The 12,639-nt window shown below is 37.7% G+C and overlaps 2 protein-coding genes across 3 annotated transcripts in view; one reads left to right on the top strand and one right to left on the bottom strand.

The window, feature by feature from the left end:
* LOC131684849 (uncharacterized) overlaps positions 1-12,639 on the top strand; it is a 732,442-nt gene that overhangs the window by 143,994 nt on the left and 575,809 nt on the right. The window lies entirely within an intron of this gene.
* On the bottom strand, positions 4,686-5,414 carry LOC131680833 (ficolin-2-like). Its single transcript, XM_058961544.1, has one exon. It carries the CDS (start codon positions 5,412-5,414, stop codon positions 4,686-4,688), a length of 729 nt encoding a protein of 242 aa, XP_058817527.1.

Raw genomic sequence — 12,639 nt, 5'->3', positions numbered from 1 at the left:
GCCCACCACGAAGTGGGAGAGCGTCCACTGCTGTTGGCGCCGGATCTCGTTTCATTTGACCTTTAATCACTGTGTCGATAGTCAAGCCAGTTAAAACCTTGTATGCTTCCACCGGGGGAATTTCTTTTGTTTTGATTCGATTGTTTCGGATATAGTAGACGCGTAGTTGTTCCAATCAATAGGCACACTAATTGAGGTCGTGTACAGTGATAAATCCACTACGCTTGACCGCGGTAGTGGAGTAGTCACGATCATATTGAAATTGTCGCGAATATCATACAGTCAGATGTATCGGTTATCAACGTGAAGACAACTGTTAATTTTATTTATTTGTTAATTTTATTTATAATTAATATCAACAGACACAGTGTGGTCCTAATGATAATTTCTTAATCTATTTAAAAAGTCAAATTGTAATCTGCTACGTGGAATGTGAAGATCGAACTCGGATGAAACTCTGTTGAAAGTCCGCTGCAAACCAATGATGGCACCGTTCACTCCATAGTTAGTCCGGCGAAGAGGTAATCGGAGGAATAAATTATTGCGAAGGGCGCGAGGGCGAACGTTCATGTTTATCGCACTGAGAAGCTCGGGGCAGTCAATTCGATCTTGCAAAATATCCGAAATCGTCATAGCACGGAATAGATCCCGTCGCACTTGCAATGTATCGAGTCCAATAAGCAAACCCCGGCTTTCATAACTTGGCAGCTGGTGAGGGTTGCTCCAAGGCAATCGACGAAGGGCAAACCGAACAAATCTGCGCTGTACTGCCTCAATTCGATGGACACCGTTGAGATAATGAGGGTTCCACACAACTGAACAATATTCCAGAGTTGATCGAACGAGTGAGCAGTAGAGAGATTTCCAGCAGTAAATATCTGAAAAGTGCTTAGATATTCTCATTATGAACCCCAAACAGCGTGATGCCTTTGCGACAATATAGCTGATATGCTGTTTAAACGTCAGTTGTTCATCGAGAAAAACTCCGAGATCTTTGACGCAATTCGCTCTGTCAATTGTGGATTCAGCTAGACAGTAATCGAATCGAATTGGCGTTTTTTTCCTCGAGAACGTAATGACCGTACATTTCTTGGGGTTTAGGGTCATTCGGTTGATCTCGCACCATTCCGCAAAGGTTTCCAGTTGGCGTTGAAGGAAAGCTGCATCATCAGTATTCCGGATTCTATGGTATAACTTGAGGTCGTCGGCGAAAGACAACCGTGGTCCTTCTAAACAAAAGTTAACGTCGTTGAAATACAGAAGAAAAATCAATGGACCGAGATGGCTGCCTTGCGGAATACCAGATGAAGCACAGAACTCTTCGGATACACAATCACCTATCTTGACTGCTAGACGACGATCACTGAGATACGATTGCATCCAACTCTATGGCATACCGAACCAGCTGAGGTTCCAATTATAGAGGAACAATGTTTGCCTTTGATTCGGACTTGACAACCGACAACTCTCAGGCCTTTACGAGGCAGCTTTGGAGAGGAAATGATTTTCTTTTTTTTTCGGAACTTTATAGGCACATTATAACATGTTCCCTCATTGGGATTGTCAGACTCTCGCTCTTTAATGAACAAGGGAGCGTAGAAATGAGTCGTTGTTTCTACGTTTCTACATTGGGTAGCTGTATGGCTAAATTGTTCGTAATAACGGCATACCCTGAGGCAGAAAAAGGCGAACAGGTAGACGAACCCCGTTCAAAGGAACAAAGTTTGGAAGAATAGATCCGGCGATAGGCTCGTCATGAGACTGATTGAAAATAAGTTCTTATACTCCTCGATTTATGCTGAACGCATTGCTTACAAACCAGAATTTTTACAGACTGAAGCAAAGGGTTTTGGAAGGAGCCAACCCCATATTTCGCAGTTAAGGCCCCTGTTGGAGACAACACCATTAATATCTACTTCCCAGGCGGGTACGTAGACAAGATACTTCTTCGTACACGGCCGAGTGTTTAGTTAGTTTACGCGATATATCGATGATGTTAAATGGGTTATATTCGGTTCGGAAGTAGACCTTCCAGGGCCCTGATGTGTTAGATGAATACAATTTATATCGACAGGAGATTTATCGGCATTGATGCCATCGGATAAACAGTAAAATCGGCCTACATTGAGCCAGAGGGGCTGTAGGGTAGTCGGAGATACCTTCCCATTAGTCAACACTATCATGCGGGCTTCATTACCCACGCAAAGAAAAGGTTTTATCGGAGGAAACTAATGCTACGAAATTTAAAACAATGTGGAACATTTGTAGTATCAATAATCAATAAACTTATTTTTGCTGAGCCGTCGGTCAAACAGCCCGTTAACAAAGGGTATTTCCAAATAACCACCAGGTATTGCCGGGAATTTTTCACTTTCACTTACATTTACAGTTCAGACATGGTGTACTGAATTTTCGTTCTCACAAGTAGAAATCACTCCGAATCTTACTACCCACTCGGGACAAAAGTGTTTTGCCGGCCCTGATCCCAACCGCTGTCATTTCATACATTTTGACAGCAGACAGAGTCCTCTTCAATGGTAAAAACATTTTATTTGTCCTGCTTATGTACAGTTTGAGTAAACAAGAGCAAATTAGCAATCGCGTGAAACTCCGCGTTAAATTCCGCCTCAAATTCCGAAATTTTGCGTGCAATTAAGCGCGAAATTCCGAGTGCGATTCCGCGTGAAATTTCGTATTCAACGAGTGGACGTTCAACCATTTCCAAGCTGAGGAGCGACAAATCGCTATGATGAAAAAATGTCGACGACTCATTCGCCATCTTGGATTTCAAAACGGCGTCAAAAATCAATTTGGCACCTACTCTTCAAGACCATTCCGAAAATAACCATATTGATTGGGTTATAGCGAATTTCACTAAACCGGAAGTCGCCATCGTTGATTTCAAAATGGCGTCAAAAATCAATTTCTGGCACCTACTCTTCAAGTCCATTCCGAAAATACCCATAATGTTGGGGTGCGGGCCATAAGGGATCATCCATAAATCCATAAAGTATTTTGTGATGATGTGTGACGACAGGGGGTAGGGGTACGTCATGGTACGTAGCTGTTTTACAGGAACATCGTTTTTATTTTATTTTTAATTTTACGGTGACAAGGGGGGGGGGGAGAATTACCGTCAAGCTACGTAATTACCAGGGGAGTGTTTAGAGGTTTGTGACGAAATGTTACGATGGGGGAGTGGGGTGTTAAAAAACCACTCAAAAAATGCTACGTCATTTATGAGTCGTCCCTAAGGAATCTTCCAGACCCGTCTCTTCCATCTTTCCGAAAATCTTCTAAGTCTTTTGCATTCAAAAGGACTTAGAATATTTTTTACAAAAACCGCGTTAATTGGAAAATCCGCGTAAAAAACCGCGTTAATTGGAAAATCCGTGTAAAAAAACTGCGTTAATTGGAAAATCCGCGTAAAAAAGCCTCGTAAAAAACCGCGCAAAAAAAACCGCATAAAAGAACTGGGTGTACGTACAACACCGGTTGGTCGGGATTCATGAGGCAAACAATCAGACCGAAAACTTAGTTTCGATTTGTTTTCCTCCAGCGCGCAGAACATTATGACATGTGAAGGAAAACAAATCATTGAACACACTAATACAGGTACAGATTGTCAAGCAACATTCCTGTTTTGAAACTGGAGCAACTAGGTTTTCCTTGACTGGGTAACCAGATGGCTGCACGTTAATAAAAAAAATATTATACACAAAGTTTAACCCATACAGGCCAACGATTCCACATGTTATTTGGATGATACCCTGAACAGGTCGTTAGGCTCTTAAATCATGCGATGTTTACTAGAGCATTCTTACCTCTCACAATGATCCGCCTTCGTTAGAATTGGGACCACACGCTCAAGCGCATTCGTAACGCCACTGGTTGGCGTACCTCAAGGAAGTCATCTAGGGCCACTGATCTTTCTCTTATTCATCAACGATCTCTGCGCCCGCATCAAATCTGAAAAAAAAAAACTACTCCATGCTGATGATCTGAAAATCTTTCGTTTAATTGCCTCCGTACTCGACTCTGCTGTGCTCCAAGACGATATAGCCAGTATGTATTATTCGGAAGATGTGACCACAGATGTTTCACCCACAGGAAATCTCAACGATGTCGGCTGAGATTGTACCCGGACCGACTGGGGGTGAGAAGCGGTCACGCATATGGTTGTAATTTGCACGATATAGGTGAAATTCACCAAAAACAATTTAGAACTATGAGAAGCGGAGATAGCGTAGTTGGTAAATCGATTACCTTGTGCGAAACTCACCAGGGTTCAATTCCCAACCCGCGATCCACTAGGTAACAAATTAGCAAGCAATGAAATGAAATTTCTTGAAATTGTTTCAAAGTAAGTTTTAATTTCACCTAGTTTGAAAATTAGAAAATAATCGAGTACTGAAATGAAATTCAGACTGGACATCGATATGTAAGATTTTTACTGCTTCAATTTCTAGACTTATATTACCGATTTTTCCAGCAGGCAGAATGCTCAATGTAAAGGATAATGTTAGAAGTTGAATTTGTAGAAAATAGTCACTTTGTACCCGTGAAAATTAATATATTTGAAACGTGCCCCCAGCCTAAAAATATGTATTAATAATATTATAATTGCTTAAAATATTTAATTAAATCACACTAATATTTCATTTATTACATAAAAAGCGTTGCTTCTACACGCTTCTTATTAACATTCTAGTCTTGGTGATGAGGGCATAATAATCAGTCCAAAACCATACCATTCCACTAGTACTGTTTTCTCCATAAATCCCGTTCAAATTTGAGTGATGACATTTATGATGCCACCAAGCTCCCTTATACAAAGCAGCGCAATTCTCTGGATGGTCATCGTTGTCCCGGTCGAAAGTGGTAAACTTGCAGCCAATATGGGGCGTCAGCGAATCTGCTCCATTCGGACCACTGTAACTTCCCAACTCAAGTTTGTAAGCCTCGGTCTCGCTTGCTACAACAAATTTGGTGTATTTGACGACATATGTAATTTGTTTATGGGTTATCTCAATATGCAGCTCGTGGGTTTTTGCAGTAGTTAGCCTGTTGATCCGATCCAAACCCAACCAAAACTCGCGGTCCAGATGTCCAAAACCTTGCTTGTAGTTGCACCAATCTCTATAAAAGTTCACCGAACCATCGTACCGATTCTGGATCACGGTCCAGCCTCCAGACTCATACGTGTGATCGCACAGCGCGAAAAACGGCTCTCCAAATCCTTTGTCCGGATGTATCAGGAAAACACCCGACGAATTCCTCGGCGTTTCTTTGCATGTTTCCGGTATTTTCAGCTTACTGAAGTTTTCTTGTGCTTCCTGTCCGGTTATCTGCATCTGGTCCGTGTACAAGACCATACACGTGAAAACTAGTGTTGCCAAACGACGTAAACACATTTCTCCTGATGACTATTGAGGACCAACTGAACGGTTACTCGCATCATTAGTTAATTTATAGTAACTCCCAAGTTGTAATGAACTAAATAACGCGAATTTTGTGTGAAATTGCTCTTTTCCGAACTAATTTCGCGCGGATTCGAATTTCACGCTGATTCAAATTTCGCGCTGAGATTAGCGAAATCATCACTATCACAGAACAAAGGGCATTCGGGCATTGGCGTGCGCAAGGGGGGCCCCTAATGTTTTGGAATTTTTTAAAAACTTATAAGTATGATTATCATGTTCAAGACATACGAGAAACATATGAAACTTACTGCATAACTCATTTTGTTTAAACAAGCCATGTAATCTTTGAACGCCTCGTTAAAATCAACAGTCGTAACAAGTTCGTTGAAATCAGGAATCTCGATAACAAGATAAGATTGCTGAGAGGAAGCGGTAACTGCAGCAAAGATTCGGTTACCGATTTAAAAATACAAGAGTGCTGGCGATCAATTTAATTTTTTGCTTTGACTAAATTTTTTAAACTTTTTATTGCAAAGGCACATATGACGATTCCAGGAGGTATTACATGGAAAGTGATAACAAGAGAAACTTTCAACTTTCTTCTAACAGTAATATAATATTAAAAGAACTTTTGGAATTGTAGATATATGTTACTTGTTTGGATAACAACTTATTCTGCTTCTGTTTTTTCCCTTTAATCACATTAAATTAGCTAGAGATTACTAAGTAGCAAAATTATAAAAATTCTAGTTATGAAAGGATTTGGAATATACAGATAGGAAATATGGCGATTCGCATGGTAAAGAAGGATGACTCTGCTGTTGCCGTGAGACATTTCTAGCTTTCCGATCTGTAAATATTTAATCCTTGCTCTCACTTGCGTACTATGGCTCTAAATTTCAATATCTTTACTTTCATTACTAAGTAATCTCTAGCTAATTAAATGTCGCTAAAAGGAAAAAAAACTGTGCAAGAACTCTTCTTTATACGAAGGAGAAATAGGAGAAAAGGTTTTTGTGAAGCATATAAAAAAATGATAGTTTTTATTGTAATTTGTTATATTTTTACTGAAAAAGCAATACAAAATGATGATAAATATTGGGTTATTTGCCCTAGCATACAACCCATGTATTGAAGTTTCATTTATAGAAAAAAATTGCTTCTGAAACATCTGAAAACATTCCTTTAGGAAACTGAAAAAATACCTATATTAATAAACATAGTTTAATAGTGAATACCAAAAATATATGTTTATATTTCATATTTCATGGAAAGCATGAGATATATAATTCCGCCTTTAGGACAAAAAGTGTTGAGGAACGACCACCAAGAGATTGCCTGATCATAGCGTAGCATCAAATTCATAAAGCGATCAGTTCAGCAGTCACATGACTATCGGATAGCAGGTGAGCAAACTGGTTTGATGTGGGGTGCCAACGAGCCACAGATGAGAAAAATCAGACTAGGAGCTTATTGATCACACTGGTTATATGTTGAAACAGTGTAATGAGCTGAAAGCCGCTGAAAAATCATGACGATCATGACAGGGCGCATAAGGCTTGAGAATTATAGACTAGCATGTTAGGGGCAGTGTAAAATTCAGGAGTTGAAAAAACGGCACCAAGTGGTCGCCCACGTAATCTCGATGATGGTTGGAAATGAAACTGCAATCTGAATGTTGGATGGCCGCATATGGCTTATCTACAGACTCGATTGTGATAATTATAGAGACATAACGCGCCTCAATATCGTTTATAAGGTACTCTTCCGTGTTCTGTTTAGCAAGCAGATTTTTTTTCTGTGATTACCTCAGCGGGCTACAAGAAGACAAACGACGAACCATTGCCTTATGACAATACTACTAGTGCCCTGGTAATAAAATTAAAAGATAAATTGAAGCATGTACTCGAAAATACGATTCTATACAGTGTACGAAGAAACGAAACCATAATCACATGCTTCTTGGTTTCATGAAAGACTTTGGAATTGACGTCGATTACAAACTTGTCAAAAATGTAACTTGATATAACTTCTGACAAAATACTACTAAAACTTTATTGTTAAATACTATGATGAAGAAAAGAAAATGGAAAATGACTCCATGCATGCTTACGACGAAAAGCTTTTGGGCATGTAGCGCGCAGGAGAGAGATTCGCTAGAGTGATCAGTAGACAATCTGAAGGGCGTCGTCGACTTGGGGGGAAAGCGTTGTTCTCGCTGAAGTTATGCAATCGAGGAAAATATGTGTGTGGAGCGTAACAAAAAGTGGCTTACAGAAAATCTTTAATGCATTCTACCACGGCACTATGGGAAGGTTCCATACAAACAGGTGGCGAAAAATATATTATTTCACGAAAAGCTTGCTTGAGTTGTTAATGTTGTACATTATTAATTACATTATTACTCTTAATGGACGCATCCAGGATTAAAAACCTTAAAGGAGGAAGGGGAAGGGAAGGGGGGCTTGGTGTAAAGTATGCAAGTTTAATTTTTTTTCAAAGAAAATATTAGCGATTCAAAGAATTTTAGTCAATTCATTCACTTTCCACATAATGATGCAACATTTGAACAATATTTGCTTAAATTTTCATTGGGCGAGTGATACTGTTTCTTCGAAGGCACCTTTAAAAAAATGCGGTGCGCATTATTACTCAAATTCTACTGGAACAATCGTTTCGAAATTTTGCACAGTTCTTCTTCACGTCATTCTCCAGCTAACTACGAGACCTTTCGTTAAAATTATTAGGGTGGGTGCTCCTATAGTTGAGGTGTACCAATAGTTGCAGTAGTGGGTTATACGCCTAACTAAGATACCAACCATCAACAAATATTTTTTTATCGATTCATCGCACTAAAATTATGCGACAATAAAACTGTTATCCTTGAAATTTGCTCAAATAACTATTGAAAAAAATTATTTTCTTAGAATTTTGAGCTCCCTTGCACCTATAGTTGATGTAGTGTACCTATAGTTGCAAGTCCCATAAGAAAGCAATGGGATTTGCAACAATAGGAACCGAAATTAGCGATTGCACCACTATTGGTACATGTGTTCCTATAGTGGTACAAGCGGTTTTGAATACATAAATTGGTTACTAAGCCATCTTTATATTTTTCCTATGAAGTAGGGACTGAAAGCTTTCGTTTAATGTATTAACATTGCCCATAGGCCTATTAATCGATTTTTTATCAATAGTTTTCCTTAAGCATGCGACTATTGGTACATCCACCCTACTATACCTATTTTTACAATAAAATTTTTTTTAGCGAAAATGGGATTTTTGGCTTTAAAGCGGTACGAAAAACTTAAAAATCAAAAAGTAAAAACTCAGATTACATGTGCTTACCCCTCAAAAAGATAGTGACGAAGAGAGAATGAAAGTCGCGAAAGAGGCACATAAGTATTTTAATTTATTTATTTACATAGAAGTAAATAGAAAAATGTGTGAAGTGCTTAGGCTATTTGGTGATTATTTCAATGTCGATATGTCCAATGGGCTTTAAAGGTAGTGTCGCTCTTTCAGGTGATTGCTATGCAAATATATCTTCTTCATATTTATAGCTTGCGATTATTTTTGATTCATTTGGAATTCTTGTTCCGGAGATACAGATTAATGAATCCTATATAAACCAGTATCATGAAAACGAAATAGTTAAGACTATCAGAATGTATTAAAAAATTTCTTGGCCACAAACACTGTTTTTTAACGAATCCGAAGCTCATTGATATAAGCATGAAAAGTGAATTGTAAATCATGCTTTTTGGTATAATAAGAATTTCAAGTATTAGGACACATTTCGTCGCTGTTCTGCTATCTTATGACAAGTGCCATTTATCACATTTCGAGAAAAACGATTTTTAAAGTTTGAGATTGAATATCTTGAAGCGTATAAATGGTTTAAACAATTCAAAGAATACAATTGATTGCGAATTTTTAATACAAATGTAAACAAAAGTCGCGCTAACACGTATCACAGGTGTGTATTGATGACAAAATTTTTATGACGTGTCATAATCGTGCATGGAAAATTTTCCATGGGAAAAAATCATCAATTTTTAACTTTTATTCATATCCTTGGATTCATTCGGTCTATAAACAATCGGTGAGATGCATTTTGAAGGCAATGAGTCAGGGAATCTAGAAAAATCGTTATTTTTGGTTACAGTGTTTCCAAATATGCTATATTTCCAGTTTAAAACTTAAACTGCATTTTTCTCACAATTCGTGTATTTGTGTGTGTGTGTGTGTGTGTTTCTCAGATAGTTTTACACATAAAAACAAATTATTCATCAAGATAACTTGAGCCAATACCCAGACACAGTCATTTGAAGTGAAAAAATTAAAATTTCTCAGCACGTTTCTCGCAGTATCTCAGTAACTAAGCAGAATGTCAAAATTCAGAAAACGCCGCTTTGTAGAGATATTTTGGACAAGTGATATCTAATTCAATTTACCCCAAAATGGCGTTTGTCATAAGATAGCACAACAGCGACGAATTATCGTGTTAACGGTAACTTGGGGGTTTCAGTACAACTCAGTACCATTTGTTGCTACACAGTAATGTTGTATGGCATAAATGTAGTCAGATCAGCTATCTTTTCAATACATCGGCTCTAATTGTAATCCTTGTTCATTTAATTGTGGAATATGGAACACTCAACCGAAACATGTATGAAATGAAATGAAACATGAATTATCCTTCTCTGGTCTAGTAGTCGAGACAGCCAATAAAACTTCAAGTGAGGCGTTCTCAGCTTAGGGAAAATTAGGGCAACTAAAATCTTCGCTATTAGTTAAAAGATACCTTGCATCCCCCCATCGAAAGTTTAAGGGGGACATTGAAGGCCTTTTTTGCCGGATCCAATTTGTGGATATTTTAGGACATTGAATGGTTATTTTGCATATAACTTCATATCAATACGATATATATGCATTTCTAATAAATTAATCACAAAGCTGGCGTTCTTAGCTTTAAAATGGCATATTTCAACATATGTTTCATCTAAAGTTCAGCAAAGATACGTACAGTTGAGAAAATACACATGATATGTCTATTTTTCATAATTTTTATCTTTAGACATCTATATTACGCAGTTAAGTTAAATATTTTTCCGAGATACTCTTCTAAGCTACAGTTTATATTAATACTCAGTAAAGAATTGAATTAAGTTGGAGTTGATGCAATTTTCGATTTTGCCTCCCCGTAGTGCATGGTTTGCATCAAATACCCGGATTCTTCGGTCGTTATAAATAGCAATGGTTTACGAAAAAAATTGATTTCTTTCCTAACTATGTTTTCTAAATGTATTTTAGACCAGTCACACCCACCTCGAAAAGCGTTAATATTTTTTTTTCCTACAGAAAGACTATTTTAAACTTGATTCTCGGAGTTGTTCAGAAGTTTTTGTTAGTTTCCATTTTTCTTATAAATACAATAGAGATTCACCCAAACCTATAGATAGAGATTTTTTTATAAAGTATGATTGTAATATTTTGGTGAAAATCTTGGTGAGAATGCACATATTATCCTGAAAGTAGATATCATAAAATAAAATTTAAAAAATTAAAAGTAGAATCAAATTATTTTTTAAGCCTAAAGCCTATAGTTGTTACGGAATTTAATTAGCAAGGGACTGGAAGGTGAAGTATATTTTTCAATATTAGCCATAGTACTCAAGGGAGAGCAAGAAGTTGAATGGTGAAAGTTTAGAAAAGCGTGGAAAGGGTCATATGAGCAAGCTTAGAGTTTACCTGCGACTTAGCCCTTTGTCTGCTACCGTAGGAGTCAGGATCTTTTGGCATTGGAAATGTGGATCACCTGAGTCTACGGCATGTCCGAACAAGCTTAAAGTAACTTGTTACTTCATGCTGTCGGAACCGACAGCGATATGTGCAGTGCGAACAGATTTCAACTAATGTTTGTCTGCTGTCCAGAAGGTGCCATCGTGTTGTCGAAGCGGTGCCGGAAACTGCGTCAGGACTTCATGAAGGCTTTCAAAGCTAATCCAGGACTTTCGGGCATGGATGTGGGAAGTTTTCTTCAAGTACAGGTCTATCAAGCAATAGAACTGGACCGTAAAGCAAAGCATTACGGCCAAAATCGCGGGTCTGAAAAACGTATGTTCAGGATCTGAACACATTTAATAAATACAAAGGCTGATGAGACGTATGTCAAATTTAACTTGAAACAGCTTCCGGGACAGAGGCTTTATGTTGTCAAAGATCACTAAGATATTCCAAAGGAGTATAAATTTGATGTTGCGGACAATTGCAGTAATGGCCATAAAGCTCCAATTTACGAAAAGCAAAATTTCAATGAAGTTGAGAATATTAATTTCTTCTAGATTTATAAAATAAATGAAACAACGTAAATTTCAATAACAAAATAAAATAACTGTTTCATAATCAAACTTATACCAGAAATCTAACTGATAATGAAGGTCATAACTGAAAGTTTTGAATCTGTTAGCCCCCCCTAATGGAAAAGGCTGCGCACGCCTATGCATTCGGGTTAAAGTGAGCTAGATACACTATGCTATATTTCTTCTTAGTGGAGCACAATTTAAGTAAAAAAAACTTTTTCTCCGTTAAGGAGAAAATTGTTTAAAACCATCTTTGCGCGTGAAGAGCGCCAAATCTATTACCACATTAGTTATGGAATTTTGCGTTTCGACTTCGTCTCATCAGAATCCGACAGTAACTTAGCACTTTTAATTTTTTTCTCATAACTTTACAATGAAATAAAAACTTTAATTGCAAAATTCGCCATCTCGTAGTCAATTCGAATTGAAAGAGCTATGAATAATGTGTAAATCCGAATACTACGTCCTGTCAGTAATACGAACAGTTTTAAAAATCATGTCAAAACGAGGTTTTTGTAAAAACGTGTGGTAACATGATCCCCGGCCTACTAGGGCTAAAGAAACAAAGCACACTATGACCTACAGGTACGAAAGTTCAGCTAACCACCTATCCTGACAAATTAATTATTAAGACTACCTTTTTTTAGATGCACGACAAACTTTAACCACAGTAGAAAGTCGAGACTAATATTTGCGGTAAATCATTGCTGTTTAACTGGCTTTTTCAACCTTCAATAACTTATAGGGGAATTATGGTTAAAACCGACACCTTAAGCTTAACAATTTTTCTAAGTTGCCACAAAACCAATAAAATTATAGTTTTTATGCAGAATTCTTTTTCAGCAAATTCT

This window comes from Topomyia yanbarensis, chromosome 2, assembly GCF_030247195.1.
Source record: "Topomyia yanbarensis strain Yona2022 chromosome 2, ASM3024719v1, whole genome shotgun sequence".
In the NCBI taxonomy this organism is placed as follows: Eukaryota; Metazoa; Arthropoda; class Insecta; order Diptera; family Culicidae; genus Topomyia; species Topomyia yanbarensis.
This window is presented reverse-complemented; position numbering and strand designations above follow the sequence as displayed.